Source organism: Elaeis guineensis, chromosome 1, assembly GCF_000442705.2.
Source record: "Elaeis guineensis isolate ETL-2024a chromosome 1, EG11, whole genome shotgun sequence".
NCBI classification, from domain to species: domain Eukaryota; kingdom Viridiplantae; phylum Streptophyta; class Magnoliopsida; order Arecales; family Arecaceae; genus Elaeis; species Elaeis guineensis.
The window spans coordinates 9,128,797-9,147,823 of NC_025993.2; the positions used below are offsets into that span (position 1 = coordinate 9,128,797).

The 19,027-nt window shown below is 38.0% G+C and overlaps 2 protein-coding genes across 2 annotated transcripts; both read right to left on the reverse strand.

Moving 5' to 3' along the window:
• Positions 1–728: 728 nt before the first annotated feature.
• On the reverse strand, positions 729–11,166 carry LOC140853835 (cytochrome b-c1 complex subunit 8-like). Its single transcript, XM_073248937.1, has 2 exons — positions 10,915–11,166; positions 729–986 (listed from the first exon to the last, which is right to left on the reverse strand). The coding sequence occupies exons 1-2, from the start codon at positions 11,082–11,084 to the stop codon at positions 938–940; spliced, it is 219 nt and encodes a 72-aa protein (XP_073105038.1). The 5' UTR covers positions 11,085–11,166; the 3' UTR covers positions 729–937.
• A 6,362-nt stretch (positions 11,167–17,528) lies between these two features.
• LOC140855619 (uncharacterized) lies at positions 17,529–18,329 on the reverse strand. Its single transcript, XM_073251778.1, has one exon. It carries the CDS (start codon positions 18,327–18,329, stop codon positions 17,943–17,945), a length of 387 nt encoding a protein of 128 aa, XP_073107879.1. The 3' UTR covers positions 17,529–17,942.
• Positions 18,330–19,027: the final 698 nt, after the last annotated feature.

Below are 19,027 nucleotides of genomic sequence, written 5' to 3' on the forward strand. Positions count from 1 at the left end.
TTCTGGTTCAGAGCTGTGACCCTGTCATTGATCTTTTTCTCTTTTGCCAACAAGAACCACCGACAGCTGGAAGCCTGGCTCAGAGTTGGGGCACCTCTTGGATCAATAGCAATGACGCTAGCACTAACGTCCACCAGCACCTTGATGGAATTCAAAATCACAAAGCATACACAGAACGGAAGCGATCTGAAAATGGTGCTGCAAAAATATCAGCTTTACGTTGCGATGAGGGCTTTTAAAACCACTAATCAGTTTACTGGTACACGGTGTTGGAGATAGAAAAACGGGATCACATATGCATGTTGCCAAAAGAGAGCCCAAACAACCAGTACTTCATTACCGACACAAATCGCTAATAACTCGTGGGATTTATGAACCCTATAAGCATACTTCAATCAGTAATGTTTGAAGGAACAAACCGATCTGCTTGCAATTATGTATAAAGCCAATAAATGCTCCTATAGATAAGGTGGATGACAAGACCGCAGGAAACAAGAATGAAGGGACTAAGACAGAACCTGTCCATTAACGAGAACGACACAACCTTGAACCAAGCCAACAAACCCTTGGACTCACAGTAAAACAACAAAACACGCACTGCAACATAAAGGAAAGATCACACCAGCAAAGCTCAACAACCAAGGACCTTACCAAAATATTCAGTGTCCACTCATCATTCGAGATAAAAGACATGGCCGTCAAAAATGTAGGTAGGTGGAAATAGTTAATTCAACCAATAATATGACAAGGTATATCATCCATACGCCTTGGTTAATATCATAAAAGTGCAACCACGTAACCAACAAAAATGAGTTCACACTGTCAATTATTCAAAAGCAAACATGATACAGTCTGCAGCATGATAAGAACTTTAAAAAGGTTTCACATTAGAGGATACCGCAACACATCTCTAAACAACTCCTTTGGTATTTCAACCTCAGTACCTGTGGGCTAGCTTCTCCCTCTCCTGATAATACTGAACATAACTGCATGTGCAGATAACAATCCAGATAAGAATTTTAGTGCACCAAGAAAAAAAACCGTCATTAACCAGCTCAAGACTTTAATAAAGTAGAAAAAACACCCTCCTGGAACTGAATGAATAATTTTTTATTTCAAAAAAAGAAAAATGAATAATGGAAATGAATACAGGCAACCTGACATTGATATCGAGCTAGTATACATTAATAACAATTTTAAAATAAAAAAAAATAATTGTCATGTTCGGCTTGCTTTCTTCATATGATCTGCAAAAACCATATAAATAAGCAGTTGAAAGAAAGAAATATTGCAGCAAATATGGGAAGACAAGGCACGACAGCTGCAGGATAGTCATGTTTCCAGTCTTAGCTCTTGCATCGGGCTACCCAGGCCTTGGGGCAGTTGTGATTAGAAGCAACTTTACATGGAATGGTATACTTTTTATAACTACTACACTTCCTCAGAAAACCATATTGCATGGACACAGTCGTCTTTTATCAGCTCATGAGTTTTTGTGGAAGAAACTTGCCATTGGTGTAGTCTACTCCAACTTGATTCTTTCCTTTCTGTTTATCAGAAAGGGGTGGAACTCAAAGCCAGTACATTATTCAGAATTTAACCCCAAAAGGAGGAGGTTGAAAGATATCTAATGACGGGACCACAGCCTGTAACTTCCAACCCTCAACCTAATCTCCATGAAGTTACAGTTACCTCCAAAAACCACCCTCGCATAAAAAGAAGGTGCTAGATGGAACCATCAACAGAAACATCATGTAACTCTCCAGACTACTGCATGTGCTCTCAATAGAAATCACATCACCCTACTCAAAAGGCAATTCCATCTATAAAGCACCCATCCAATGTTCACACAATCAAAAAGCAATCATCAGTAAAATTCTCAGTTAAACCCCATTTTTTTTTCTTTTTCTTTTTTTTTCGCAGGCACTTACAACTGATCATCCAGCCTCCTGATCACCACCTTCGCTCATCCTACCAAAAACCAAGCAAAGAAGCTCTTTCACATGCAATCTTAAACATCAATAATTCCATTTTACTTCTAAAGACCACCACCGCTTAACATCATCATCATCATCATCAACAACAACAACAACAACAAATCCTCATACTACAGTCCATCAATTTCTTTGTTGTTAAATCATATGATTCACAATCCAAATCTCGCAATCCAGATTAAAATGGAAATAAAACCAAAAGGATCTTCTCCTTGATTGGAATCAACTAGAATGACAGGATCCAGAACCATATCATCTCGATGATACGGTCCTTTGAATCATAAGATCCAACTTGATCCTGCTATTTATATGTTAAATCATGCAGACTTTCATTTTGATAATTTATCTGACTATATGGATTTCAAAATTACTTATCATCCACAAGTCTTGACTCTCGAGTAGCAAAATCAAGAAGACTGTTGTTCAAGATCATAGAATTGAAAATATAAGGCAGATTTTCATATTTTTGCAACCAATTTTAAAAAAAATTGTCATTTTCCTTAAAACAATTGAGCTAATAGGATAATTAAATTAATAGGTAATGTATAAATACCAAACATGATGTTTATTTCATTAGAAAAGCTAAAAATGAGTTTATGATGGTGGAAACCACCTTTCTTGTATGTATAGCTTTTTTTCCCCATTCATCTACTTTGTATTTGACACATATTTTAACATTTCTTTTATAAATTAGTTTTACAACATAAAAAATAAACTCAATAACTCATCATATGCAATCCAACCCAAGAGCTGATCCAATCTAACCCACTTTATAATTTATGACTCATTACAACCTCAAGATTGTCAAGAGTAAAACAGCACCCTTAGGGCAATAGAACACCCATGTCACCCACGGCACTGGATACCAAATAGATCTTGCCTTGACAAAGTTCAAAAAAAAAAAAAAAGCATTAGAAATAAATATTATTTGTATTTAAAAAACATTATTAAAAACAATACGAACATCAAAAGATTAATCATTCAAGTCCCAACATCCTTTTCAGAATCACCTCGAACATCAAGTCTCATGTTCAACATCTTTCACCATATTGTATCAAAGTACCACTTCTGATAATATGTTTTTAAACAAAAGTGCGCAAAAATAAACCACTGGACATCCTGAACTAGCTTCAGGATTCAAACAGGACAGCAAAATACCACTTCAAAAAATATGGTTGATGTTTCTAGACCATGCATAACACAAAACAGTGAATCAGTGAACATCTAAGACTAGCCCTTTATTTATAAGAGACTCTAACAGACCAAATAACCCGGAAAATAAAGCTTACAAAACTCTAAAAAATAAGCAAAAGAGAGATAGAAAAAATAATGATCGACATTGGAGAGGGGGATGCCTCAAAGCCTCTCATTGTCTTGAACATTGGCTTCGGCGTAGCCTCAGCAAACATGTCATGCTTCTGACCAAGAAGGCACTCTAGGGTTTCCTCACATCACCTGAGTGCTTGTGTGAGTGGCTGAAGCATTTTCCATCACCACCTTCTGAGATCTCTCACTAAACACATTAGGAACAAAAATAACCAGAAAGAGATAACTTGGGTCCTCTTGCTCCCAGCCTTACTCGCTACCAGAGCAACTACTAAAGAATCTATAAATGAAAAATAAAAAAAAGTAATATGCACCATGTATCCAGCGAAATTTGCACTTTAATTCCTATCATCCCCATAAATTTATTTCTTAGTCCAACTACACCATTTTGCCTACTTTTTCCATATAAACCTTATATATATACATAATAATCCATGATATGCTAAACAAACGAGCCCACAAGCTACTAAAAATATTTGTAGTATGATATAACAGTTGCAGTATGCGAGTGATCAAAGGACCGCAAACTGGCAACATATGCAGATGCATATGCAATTACTGTTTGTTAGATATTTAAAAAAATAAAATATATTAAGTACACTAAAAATAACAATAATGAAAGTAAACTTTTATGGATGGATAATAGCAATACTGATAACAACTAACACTTAGTATCTAACATCCAACAGCAATAACTATAATATAATCAACGTTTTAGTGCGATCAATATCCGTATCAGGCTTACCATATAGACTGACATCAAAGCTACCACCAGCTTGAACCCACTTCACCTACATGCGCCCCCATAAAAGTGGGTGTATATGTAACTCCAAAATGCTAAGTGGGCTCACAAATGTAGTAATATGATCTTAAGCAGACAACATATGCTAAATTGTCTATCTTTTTGGTCCATATGCGATATAACCGCATACTATACCATATAAGTGCAATGTTGTGTGGGACCGCATAAGCACATGCGGCATTTTAAAACACTGATATTTATATCCTGGAAAACACAGTCCGAATTATGAGGCTACAAAAGATATTGTTAAACAATAAATCCACATTAGGAATCATGGATATTTTAAACTGCATATCATATCCATATCAACAATGTATCAAATAACAGTACACATTGGATACTTCTTAAAAACATGTTGGATACACATGTTAAGTATCCTATTTTTAAAATATAGAAAAAGACTATGGATACTTCTCGGATACACTCAATATATTTCTCTTCCTCATATGAGATTGCATATCTTCCTCAATGGAAATGGTGGCCGACTATAAAGCTTGTCTATGTGAACTGTGAGTTTCAGATGTCTATTCATTGGTCTCCAACTTATTAAAAATTTAAAGTGATATTTGAATTTGAAAATATTTTCTTTAAAGTGGAGCAGATATCATGTACATTTCCTCGAAACTTCAATGTCCCAACTCCAACCCCAACAAGAAGATAAAAAAACATGAATACATCTTGACACAATCTCTTGACCATTGAGTCACAAAGCACAAACTACAACTAATGCTCAAGGATTTTCATTGTTATCTTGACAATCAAGGTTAGCCTTTCAACTTATCTGCATAAATTGTTTTTATATCAATCCACCTTACCCACTCAAGTATTCTACTAGAACAAGAATTTTAGAAAATAAAAATAATGTCGAATATATCAGTGATGCAAAAGAAATCACCTTATTTTAGACATCTCTTTTTATTTTCCATTTATATTCCTATTATCAATGATATTTTAACTATATCTATTTCTAACTGATGCCTCAACATAATGCCAAAAGTTCTTGCAATCAAATAGACAAAAGTTAAACAATGATCTCATCAATCATGGTTTGTTGGCTTACATTCAGCACCTGAAGGTATCTAAACATCTAGTTTTATCCAAAAAATTAGTTTATGATATCATTCGTGCAACCTTGCCCATGTCCGAGATTGTTGCAGCATTAAGTAGAAATGTTTCTTCCCAAAATCTCAACACGCGTGACAACCTAAATATTCAGCAATGAAACAGTAACAACAACCATATCTCATATCTGAATGTGAGAGGAAATTGTACATATTGTTCGACAAAGCTTCATTATCAGTAAATAATCTTTCCATTCTTCAGAAGAGTTACATAGACAGCTTTCAAGAATAGAAAGATCAACCCAATTTTAAGCCCCGGCAACCATTTATTTCTCATTCTCTAACTATTCCAAAGCGCTAACACACAAATACAACATCACATGCCTTCCAAAACATATCAACTCTTTCCTTGTTCTCTATGTTGGTATATAGTACCTGGTCCGCCCCTGATGCAATGGCAGTTTTGGGTGGTTACTAAAAGTAACCACTCAACCCCATTTTAAAAAGAAAAAAAAAAACTGCAAGGGATAAAAAGATACATTCTGAAGAAAAAAAAGAACAAAGAGAACTCTCCTCCTTTCCTAGAAGTCAAGAGACTCTTCATTACTCCATTATTTCTCAAAGGCTCTTAGATTGTGAAAAATTGGTGTCTTCATGCTGATCACACTATGGAATAGCCGGTAAAACAACCAGAGATCCGTTTCAACCAAAAATCTGTAAGTTAGGGTTTGATTTAGAATTTTAATTTCATTCTTCATTGGTATCAGAGCCAGATTAGGTTATTTTCTAGCATGATTTAATATGTTAATAACTGATTATTAAATAATTTTTGTGATTAATTGATTGTTTGCACATATTTTTGTACTATATTGAAAAATTCATATCTTATTGTACATTATAAATTAGGACATGGATTTTTGTATGGAAACAGTATATGATGTGTGGTTTATGCTTGCAAAATTTCATAGTAATCGAACAAGCCGTCTGAGAGAAATTGATGTTTCAAATTTTTGAAACCATAACTTTAAAAGGGCATAATTAAAAATCAGTTCAGTTTCAGATTTCGAAATTTATATGGTTGGAAAGAGCATGTAAAGAGCTTTAAATCCATATATAATTCGAAATTTTTGGACATTGGTAGAAGGAGATATTAAAGATTGAAAATCAGGATCTAAAATGAATAAAATCTGAAAAACATTGGAGATTTTCTGAGGTTCAAAAAGACAGCCATTGTGCTACCCATCACATGTGACGGTGGGCCATGGAAGAAAACCCACGGTGGGAAGACTCTTCCCACTGAATAAAAAAAAAAGTTGGTGGCTCTTCCAACTTAATAAAAAAAAAATCAAATCAAAGAAGAAAACCCTCGTTGGGAAGGCTCTTCGTGGGATTTGAACCCACGCCCTCCAGGATCGGAGCCTAAAACCAATGCCTTTGACCACTCAGCTAAAATGTAGTCATGTTGAGCATGGAACCCAATGTTTACATGATTGAGCATGACAAGACAATCAATGAAAAGAAACAAAACATTATATTTATAGGATATGTTATGAATGAGGACCAAAGATTCTCAACATTACGAGCTACTCTACCTGACCTTTGGTGTTCTAATACCAATGAAAAATGAAATTAAAATGCTAAATGAAACCCTAACTTATAGGTGTCTAGTCCAAACGGATCTCTGGTTGCTTTACCGACTAGTCTATAATGTAATCAACGTGAAAACACTAATTTTTCACAGTCTAAAAACCTCCGAGAAACAATAGAGGAATCGAGAGAGTCTCTTGAATTATAGAAAAGGAGGAGAGTTCTCTTTGTTCTGTTTTTTCTTCAAAATATATCTTTCCTTCCCTTGCAAATTTTTTCTTTTAAAGGGGGTTAGGTGGTTGCTAAAAGTAACCACCCAAAACTGCCATTACATCAAGGGCAAATTAAGTCCCATACACCAACATCTCCCACTCACACATGATGGACTCGACTCATCTCTATCCATATCTCTCATCCATTCATATTAGGCAAATAGATCGTGCAACCAATAAGTATTCAAGAGCTTATTTATCATATACCTATTAGGGATACAGCTCATTGCTAAGAGATCAGCATACTTGCCATATCCCAGAATAATTTTGTTATATCAATCGTAATATTTTCGATCCCTCCATTAACAATAGGGAGTATGTCTGACCTTTTTCACTATCATATATTCATAATTATGTTCTTCTCTCTCATGGATGATATAACTGATCGATCGGTTAATACAAATATGGATGTAGAATAAAAATATAGTCTTTCTTTCCTACTCGAATCTTTCCATTTCAATTCAGCTACTTTTTTAGACATGTCCCGTCGAACCAAATCACACATGGCTATTGAAGACACTAAAGTAATAAACACTAAAATAAAATTTCAAGAAACAATCGAAAGTCCTTAAGGATAATAATAGAGGCTATCAAACCTCAACAGTCTCACACTGTAAGGAAGCAAGGATCCATTTTCTCACTTTCCTTATTAGTCGCATAGCACATGTGGTGTGAATCATATGCTACGATGTTTACTCTTTTCTTAGAGTATATATCATTTTCTAAAAGAAACACTATACAAACTTAAATTCAAATACACTTCAATGCCTAACCTGAATTCTCTAAATGTAATATTTTATCTACTATTGTAATGCATATTTGATACGTAAATAGATGGATGTTGTTTTTCATATATGAAATTTCATTGGCATGCAACCTTAAATTTGAACACATATGTTGTATTTATTATTAATTTTGGTATATACTTATTTCAAGTAGGAGTTCTAGATGACTTGAATACTTGTAATGTTTTTCATCTAGAATGGATATTTTGCCATAATAAAAACTAAGTTTATGATAATTGAATATTAAGATAACGGATGATGATTGAAACATAGTAAATTTTCGACTCTATATCTTGTGTTAAATTATCATAGATTTATTATGCATTATTGGCAAAATCAAATGTGTACTATGTTTGGGTATTGACATTATACATGTATGCCTTTGTACTAAATTTTTCATGACATCAAAAAATATTATTGTTGACCTGAATAAAGATGAAAAGCTGAATGGTGACAATTATAATTGCTGCGGCCATGAGTCAAGGGGTCAAATAGCTCAGATGGTTGGATTAACTCCGTATCCGCATACATGAGGTATTGTCCGCTTTGGTTCATGACCATTGTTGGTGCAAAAATCCACCTGCGCCGGAGAAGCTGGAGTTGAGGAGGCCGCGGTCGCCGCCGGGACCTGCAAGGGAAGTCTAAACCGGAGGTGGGGTTGCTCCGGCAAGACTCTCCGACGCTCAAGTCAGTTCTCTGCCTCAACAAGAATGGAGTGCTCGAACGGAGAATTTAGCAGAGTTTTGAGATAAGAAAAATGAGCTTAAGAAATAACGTATCTGAGTCCCCCTTTTATAGGCGGGGAGGCAACGGACTGATGGCGACGTTTGTAACCGCTTGGTAGTGGGCCGCCCATGGTCAGGGGAATTGATTGCGAAAGATAATGGAGCAGACATGTGGGTATCACCTCGACTTGCCACGTGGAATCCGTTATGAGGGGTGGAGCAGCGTCCGTCGTCAGGAGAATCGCATGATATCCGTCGCAGGAGGTGGGGCAGGTTCGTGGCCGTTACTGTGGCCTGCCAGGGGGATAATGGAGCTGTGCGGAGTCCGCCACAGGAAGTGGAGCAGGGCGGCTATGGCTGCTGCGGCTTGTCAGGGAATGATGATACTGCGTGGAGTCCGCCACAGGAGGTGGAGCAGGGTCGCGGCCGTTTTGAGGGCCTGTCAGGGGGCGTGGATCTGTCGATTGAAGCTCGGCAATGGTCGGAGCCGTCGTGAGCGGAGCTCGGCTCCCGTAGGAGTCCGGGCGGAGCTGTTCTGATGTCGGCGGCGGAGTCCGGCTCCCGTAGGAGTCCGGGCGGAGCTGCGCTGATGGCGGTGGGGCCCGGCTCCCGTAGGAGTCCGGGCGGAGCTGCACTTGCTGATGTCGTCGGTGGAGCCCGGCTCCCGTAGGAGTCCGGGCGGAGCTGCTCTGCAAACAAAGTCAAGGGTGAAGTCCGGCTCTCGTAGGAGTCCGGACTGAGCTTACCAGCAATTGATATTGAGAATGGAGCCCGGCTCCCGTAGGAGTCCGGGCGGAGCTGTTTTGATGTCGGCGGCGGAGCCCGGCTCCTGTAGGAGTCCGGGCGGAGCAGCGCTTGCTGATGGCGGTGGAGCCCGGCTCCCGTAGGAGTCCGGGCGGAGCTGCGCTGATGGCGGTGGAGCCCGGCTCCCGTAGGAGTCCGGGCGGAGCTGCACTTGCTGATGTCGTCGGTGGAGCCCGGCTCCCGTAGGAGTCCGGGCGGAGCTGCGCTGCAAACAAAGTCAAGGGTGAAGTCCGGCTCTCGTAGGAGTCCGGACTGAGCTTACCAGCAATTGATATTGAGAGCGGAGCCCGGCTCCCGTAGGAGTCCGGGCGGAGCTGTTTTGATGTCGGCGGCGGAGCCCGGCTCCCGTAGGAGTCCGGGCGGAGCAGCGCTTGCTGATGTCGCTGGAGCTCGGCTCCCGTAGGAGTCCGGGCGGAGCAGCGCTGACGGCGGCGGTGGAGCCCGGCTCCCGTAGGAGTCCGGGCGGAGCTGTGCTGATGTCGGCGGTGGAGCCCGGCTCCCGTAGGAGTCCGGGCGGAGCTGTGCTGATGTCGGTTCCGCCGTGGGTTCCGGCTGTGGGTATTTTATACCCAACAACCATCATTAGGCTTCAGTGGATCTTAGGCTTCAATGGCCCTTGATCATTTAGAGCCTCACGATTTTGTCCTTTAAAAAATGCCTCATGTAGAAAAAAAGATTCCAATCCATATAAGCCATACTCCTTAACTCATAACCGATGTGGGATTAAACATGCCCTCTCTACATCACAACACAGCCCACCAGCTAAGAGAAAGTATGTGCAAGCAAAAGGTGTTCCCATAGATGGCGCCTTTGTTGCAGTCATGGGTCAAAGGGTCGAATGGCTCGGATGGTTGGATTAACTCCACACCCGCATACATGAGATATTATCCACTTTGACTCATGATCATCTTGAAGCTTCAGTGGGCGTCAGACTTCAGCGAGTCTTGATCATTTAGAGCCTCACGGTTTTGCCTTTTAAAAAATACCTCGCATGGGAGAGAAGGTTCTAATCCTTATAAACTCATAACCGATGTAGGACCAAAGATGTCCACTCTACACCACAACAATAACATTTGGCATATGAAAATCCTATATATGCTTGAGGAACAAGAAACCTTAGAGGCTATACACTATGAAATAACAGACCAGGATAATTCTGTTCAAAGTAGGAGAGACCTGTACTTAGGGTTTGATTTAGAATTTTAATTTGATTCTTCACTCTATACAGGGGAAACCTCGCGGATCAACATTGACGTGATCTGAAAAGAAAAATCCTATACAGAAAACATCTCTAATATCGATCAATCTGTTCTTCAAAAACAAAAAATTCCCGAAACAGGCATAGATACCGCGAAATCTGAAGCGCTCGAATCTATAAACTAGCTAGATGAAAACAAAACAGCAAAGCAAATACGACACTGATTGATTTAATGATTAAACAAAAAGAGATCTCTATGGACGCCACCGAAGGCTAATCTCGAGAAATCAATTATCGGATAAAGGAACAGATCAGCGATTAATCGGAAAAAAGAAGAAGAGGAAGAAAGAGAGGGCATACGAGTAGGTGCCGACGAGGGGAGCCAGTAAGAGGGTGGCGCTGAACCAGTTCTCGGAAACCTTTTGGTGGATCTTCCCGGGGAGATCTTTCCACAGCCCCGGCATCACCTTCTGCTGGAACGGCGACAGCGCGTACACCACCGCCTTCATCCGCACAGGCGTCTTCCCCATCTCTCTCTCTCTCTCTCTCTCTCTCTCTCTCACTCTCGTCCCTCGATCCAAAGGCCTCTCTCGCTCGCTGACTCCGAGCCCTGTCGGCTATCGCTGCCTCTCTTTATACTTTGGTCGCCTCGCGATTGGGAGGACTTCTCTGGAACTACCATTTGGCACGTGCCTTGCACGTGACCATGAGAGGACGCTTACTTGCTAACTTAGAAGTCTTTGGAAGTACTCGGGGATGGTTGTGATCAAATAGTTTAATGGATTACTGTAACTGATGATACAACACGCGCCTGATACTTGATTCAATCTAAATATTATAATAATAGTAAAATAAAATGCTTATAGCTTAAGGAGACGATGACCGATGGTTCTAACTATAAGTGCCTGTAGGGTCGGACTTAGGTAACATTAGGGCAACGATATAAAAACTCTTGACTTATATCTAATCCAACCAATGCCACTCAACTTATCATAGCCACAGGTCAATAGTTATGATTTGGTATGATTTATTTGACCTCTAGCCTCATCTATATTGTGGGAATCGATTGTTTATGTATTGAATCTAATTTGTTTAGTTTTAATCTAATTTTTTGCAATTACAATCTATTAACAAGATAAATTAAGTAGTATTAAAAGATGTTTAATTATTAGGAAAAAATTCTTGACCCAAACTTGATCTAATCTAAAATATTGTAATCCAAAAGCAGCTCTTTCCACACGACTCGAGTAAAGTTGATCATGGGCAGGCTTAGGGATAGAAAATGTCAAATTTTAAACAAGTAGGAACTGAATTCTAACTAACAATGATTATATTTTAGGCCCAAGGGCTAGTTCCCGATCGGCTTTGGACTTGAATGATATCAAAACTTTAATTTGTATTTGGCGATTAAAATTCAAATCAGGAAAAATTGATTTATACCTAGGACAGCTAAAAAATCTTGAACTTGAATGCAGTTCAAGTTCTTGGATCTGATCTATTTTTGCTCTCCCAAAATTTCTAGCATTCGTTATGCCAAAGTGTCAAGAAAATATCAATCCGAAGGCATTCTCCAAAGGGAATGTGTGGTATTTTTTATGCAAAAGAAGGTTTCTTATATAAATCCACCATTGGATGATCAACAAGTAGCTTTGAGATCTATGCAAGTAGATGAATGATAGGTTTGGATAGTTTGCGATTTGCGTGATAGGTTATCCAACAATGGAGATTCGGATCCGCCTAGACAAAGTATGGTGCCGTAGTGAAGAACTAGCTCAATCAACGATATCAATTGATTGATCTCGGAGAGTGATGATAACTGATTTACTCGATAAATGACTGAAGTTGATCATATATCCAAAGATCTCGAGGTTGTTTTCTTTGAACACGTGCATACGGGCTTTACTGTGGAACATAATTCTCATGGATAAATGTGCCTAACTCTCACCTATATCTAATGCACATAACAAGCATCCTGCTATCTCTAATAGGAATAGATTTTCTGGAGCTGTTACCAAACTCAATTGTCACGCACAACTACTCCTCCTCTATATAAAGGAGGCAAAGGAGATGCTTAGATAAGTAATTCATACCCCACAAAAAGTAAAGCCCAAACTCTGTCATTTTCTCTATTCTCTACCCTTATGTTTGCTGAAGCTCTAGCTGACTTAAGTATCAGAAAGTCTCCCATTGAAAAATTTCTGATAAATAGATTTTTTCACAAATTTTCATAAAGAAAGAGCATTCCACTTCTAGCGAACACTTTCTCCACATCGGTAGGTGGCCAACCTCCATTTCGATATGAGACCGAGCCCAGCCACACCGAGAATTGAAGACTCTCAGTAACACTTACTTTTTGCAACAATACTCTTATTAAATTTTTAGCTAACAATATTTGCATTACCACCTCTAAAAATTTTAACATTTAATTTGTATTACAAAGAATTATATTTTTACATAAATATTTCAAAGATATAGGTAAATATTGTTTTGTAGGAATAAATATATAGTAATCTGTATTTATAAGGGTATATGCATGAAAAATCCAAAAATTTAAAATTAGCGACACAAACGTCTTTTATTTGTTGATCATTCGTGCCCCTGATTAGACTAACATTAAGAATCCTTAATTAAGAGATACCCTCAAGCAAGATAGCTAACTAAAAACAAAGTAGGTTATTTGATCAATTAATTGTACTCTATATCCAGTATAATTAGAACTTCAAAGTAGGAATTAGTTGGGCATTGTTGGATGTCTAATTACAGACCAAATTGACTTGTAAAGTCTTTATGATCGCATTGTTCTTTGACCGAAAAAGATTGGCCGGAAGATGTCTCCTTTGGGATCCTTTGCTCCTCTATTTTGCACAAAATTCTCACATGTGAACCAAGAGCATAAGCTCCCAAATTAGAGGCATGGAAAACCCTATTTGAAGGAGAATGAACCAGATTTAATCCAAAAAAAAAAGAAGAAAAGAAACAGTATATAGTCCTAACATATTACTAAATATAGATATCTCATCAAATAATAGTTGGACAAGTGATATGCAATTTAAATTTTGTGAAAGAAATTCATTTTATTTTTTTAGTTATCATCTTTTGTGCAAAAAAAAAAAAGGTTAAGTTTCACACTAAAATATTATAAATTGAGACGTGTCTCCGTAGTCATATCTCTCTGCTTATTAATCAGAAGTCTATTAATCAAAAGTTTTAAATTCGAACCTTGGATGGTGCTTCCCTGGTATTGGAACCTAGATGTAATTTTGGTGGATCTCTTTTTCTGTCTCTAAAAGCAATAAGGTAGAAACTGTGTTACTGGACAACTGTTAGCTGCTCTTACAAATAATGGGCCATACGGATCAAGGAATCTTCACTATCAATACAATAACGATGTTCCCATGTTTCATGGCGCATGGTTCTTTAGAAAGGCCCATCTAATAATAGACGGTTAAAATACGAAAGAGTAATTCTTTGTGCACCATGTGCAGTGCAGCAAAATTAACATAGAACATACCATCGAATCATATAAAACTATGTAGTATAATTAATAATGGATAGACATTAAATGCTGCTCAACTTTTTTTCCGTCAGATTTTTTGTGATAAAAATATTTTTCATTCCGTAGAACAAAAAAATAATAGTATTTTTACATTCTGATATTTTATATAACTTTCTGTGAATATATATAATATCTTGAATAATATATATAATTTTCTATATCTTTATGATATTCTAAACAATATATATAATTTTCTAATGCCTTATATGACTTTCTGTAAATATATATGACATCTTTAACAATATATATAACTTTCTATAAATATATATGATATCCTGAATAATATATATGACTTTCTAATATTTTATATAACTTTCTGTGAAAATATATGATATTCTGAATAATATATATGACTTACTGTGAATATATATGATATCCTGAACAATATATATGATTTTCTAATGCCTTATATGACTTCCTATCAATATATGACATACAAAATAATATATGTAACTTCCTATCAATATATATGACATCTTGAATAATATATATGACTTCGTGATACCTTATATAACTTTTTATTAGTTATTATAACTAACTGAAAGTCATATATAAGTTTTTATTAATTATTATAACTAACTGAAAGTCATATAAGGTATCAGAAAGACATATATATATTGTTCAAAATATCATATATATTGATAGAAAGTCAAATAAGACATCAAGAAGCTATATATGTTATTCAAGATATTATATATATTAATAGGAAGTCATATAAGATATTAAAAATCATATATATTATTTAAGATATCATATATATTATTCAGATGTCATATATATTCACAGTCATATATATTATTTAGGATGTCATATATATTCACAAGAAGTCATATAAGATGTTAGAAAGTCATATATATTATTCAGGATATCATATATATTCACAAAAAAATTATATATATTATTCAAAATATCATATATATTCATAAGAAGTCAACAAAAAAATTATATATATTATTTAGAATATCATAAAGACACAAGAAGTTATATATATTGTTCAAAATGTCATATATATTCACAAAAAATCGTGCAAGTCATCAGAAAGTAATAATATTGTTCTTTTTTTTCTGTGGAGAGAAGAGTATTTTTATTATTAAAAATTAGAGAAAAAAAAGTTGAGCGGTATTAGATGGTGGTCTCATTATTAAGTATGCTACATGGTCCAATATAATTTGGTGGCGTACTCTACATCAATTTTATTACATCACACATGATGCACAAAGACTTTCTCAAATAGAAAAGGTAAAATGCGCAGCATGGAATAGACTGCTTGGAGGCAATCTCACAAATTGGTCATGCATACTTTGATGGAAGGCCCCAATCTATGAGTGGTCCCCCATGATACACTTGCACGGGGGATACCCTTCCAAGTAAATTTGTGGGCTCCAAAGATTCTTTTAGTTGAAGGGAATAGGAAAGGAGAAAGTACAATCAACAAGAAAATAAAAAAACTCCTCTTAATTGATGAGAGTTTTTAAAGAGTTAGAGATTGAAAAATGGTATTCCTATCGACAAACTTCCTGTATTTCATGGAAAAGAAAAACTCATATAGAATATAGGTCTTTGGTTTTCTCATAAGAAGAAAATTAAGAGATTTTTTTTCAAAAATATCTTTAAAGTCATAAATAAAATAGACTCGAATTTTATTTTATTAAAGATATAATAGGTATTTTATATAATTTTTTCATTAAAATAGATGCTCAATCAAATATAAGATACTCTAAAATGTATCAAACATACTGAAATTATTTTTTCAAATATTATGTTTCTAAAAATTAATTTTTTTAAAAAAATATTTTAATTAGAAAATTTTTTCTGTATTAAAGACAAAGTATGGTAAAAAGTCCACCCGAAGAGCAAGCTTCAGTGACATAAGTGTCTGTATGCAAGAGCCATCTGCGTGATTGGTGAGAAAATATTCGTTCCAATGGTGATACCATGTCACCGTTGTAATAAACCAATGAAAAATTAGAAATGGATGAAATATACAGAGATAGTATGGGATATTATCTATAAAAATCAATATAATATATGACAATCAATAAAATATAAATTTTTTATTAATTTATTATAAATTTGATATAACATCATCATTGCAATGAATATTTTTTCGTGATTGATCTACCATGCCTCGTCGCTGCCGGTATGAACACAAACAGCATACAATTCATGCTACATTACATCCGCACTGCAACCATAAGTATCGTCCCCCCTTCACCGTGTCGATCATGATTATAGGAGTAGATTGTGTCGGGATACGAACTTGGGATGAGTATCTTTGTAGTTCTGATGTGCCCCAAGGATGCAATCATACGTTCCCCATGCATCATTGGACATAAGCTTTACCTTTGACGCACTTCATCTACAGTATATTTTCTCTCTCCACGGTGTAAGTTACTCGTGATTTCCGTGATTTCAATTTTTTTTTTTTTTGATAGAGATTTGTTTCTTTTGGAGGGCCAGAGACCATTGCACGAGTCCAAACAAAAGTACATTGGACCCACTCCCACCAACCCTCACCGACCTTGCATGCGTCCAGAAAATTCTACCTCACGCCCAGCTTGTACCGGCCACTCTACTGCATGCAAACTGATTCACAAGACTCTGTAAAACATGCACCATCTATCATACAGCATGCACCATTGATTGAGTTATTTGACAGCTGTCCATCTCGTGATGGCGGCCATCTCTACAACACTATAGATACACCGAATCTTGCTCGATGATTAAACCCGTCATGTTATATGTTCAAGCTCTACGAGGATAGTCTGTGATCTTTGCTATATTGTACTGGAAATATGCATACTGTTATGGATAGAAAATTTCATCTACATCCAAGCCGAGGATTTGAACAAGCCTCGACTGCTGTTGACTCACATCTCTTGCCAATCCATCTTCGGTAGACGCAATTTCTGCCGACCTAACCTCTGCCAACCTGAGAGATTTAGTGGGCTGAGCTCCATGTATTTAGAAGGCTCCCTATGTTTGAAAAGATTAGACCTCGAGCTCCCCAACGAGTTTTTAAATTCTACTGCAACCGAAAATAGCTGACAATGAAGTAAATAAGATAATGGATAACCAACAAATCTTGAAAAATCATATCAGGAATGCAACGAATGATGCATCCGAGAAGACCGAGATAATCCCTTGCACTCCTGCTTCCTCACGATTTTTTTCTCTACCTATAATAGAAGTTAACAGAGAATCTCTAGATATACAATCTCTCTCTTGCATTCTTTTTTTATCTTTTTGTGAGTTACTGTCAGAAGATTCTCATCGGAACTAACTTCGACTAGAAATTTTTTTTTGCAGATCCAATCACTATCATTCTGCCATCGCCATCCACTTCAACCACGCCGATCCCGTAGTCAAGAAATCGCAACAACATATACTTATTATCAATTTTAGAAAACAAGCTTGATGAATTACAACTACCTAATTCATCAAAAAGTGCATTAAATTGATATTACTCTCTCCCTCTTATGTGTTATCATCTACAGCAGTAATCACTGGCCCATGGGTGGTAGATACCACCGACTCAGGAGTAGATGGAGGAGGTGATAACTTTACCAACAAAATGGAGAAAATAAAGCCAACCTAGTAATAATAGCCACCTAATGATTCCAATCCCACTTCATAATTCCGCATTGCCGATTGTGGAGGGCCAACTCAGGGCTCGTGTCCAACTTAATTTTTCTAATCGTACGGAGGGAAGAAACTAAAGCAAATAACCATCATTACTGTCACAAACGTAGACAAATATATCCATTAACTGGATTTATTATATAGTATTAAGTATGCAACCAGCAACCTTTCTTTGGACCGGGTAGCTCGGTCAGGCCGCCCGACGGTTCAAGAGCCTGTAGGCGTTGCCGTTCCGGAGGCTGGACCGGGGGACGCAAACCGTGGAGTCTGCAACGGAACCCCTCCCACTCTTGCACGACCCGACCAAGCCGAGGATGCCGAACCGGTCGGAGATCGACCAGACCGCCGCCGCCGCAGCTCCCCGCCGCCGGTCCGCGCCCTTCCTGCTCATCCCCATCTCGGCCGCTCCATCGGACGGCAGCGGGGGCTCCTTGGCGCACTCCGCGAGGGCCGCCGCGAATGGGTCGGCGGCGGGCCGGGCGTGGGATCGCTTCTTCCGGAAGCTCTCGGAGGAGGAGGATCGGAGGGGGGCGGGAGGGGAGGAGGGGATCGGTTGGACGAGACTTAGGGTTACCATGGAATTTGGGGATCCCCGGGCGCTGCTCCCAGGAGAAGGGCACGGCGGAGGAGGAGGGGCGGGAGGGGGAGCGTGGGCAGTCGGCGGCGAAGCGGATGGATCGGTTCAGCCGGGGGAGCCGCCGGTCACCGGCCTGAGATCCGTCGCCGCGATCCAGCGAGGCGGAGAGCGGAGATCTCAACTCTTTCATCTCTTTGAGCCCAGAGAAAGAGAGCATGAGAGAGAGTAGAGCCTGGGAGTACAAGAAGACGAGAAATGGATTTCTTTACGGACGAAACGGCTTTAGAGTGCGGTTTGTGCTCCAGTGCGCCCGAGAAGTCTTTGTTTAACATGCTTGTCCTACTTTGGCCGTTTGATGTAGAAGTACATGGAGGATCTGCCGGTAGGCACGACTGTTGAAGCGTGTGGCTCAGGTTTACGAGTGGTGAAGGAGGACAGGGGTTGCTCAGCGCGGGGGACGTGACGAGGGAAGGATGGCGACGTGGATGAGTTGGACGGCTTTCCAAGCAGCTTTTATTTTCCGGATAAATTACCGGAGCATCTCTATAATTTTAACCCATTTTTATTTTTATTTTTATATTTAAAAAATATCAAATTAATTATTTTAATTAATGATATATTTTAATATAATTTAATCATTCATTTTATCAATAAATGATGTTAGATATTTTTTTCATTGAACATAAATATTCCTTGTT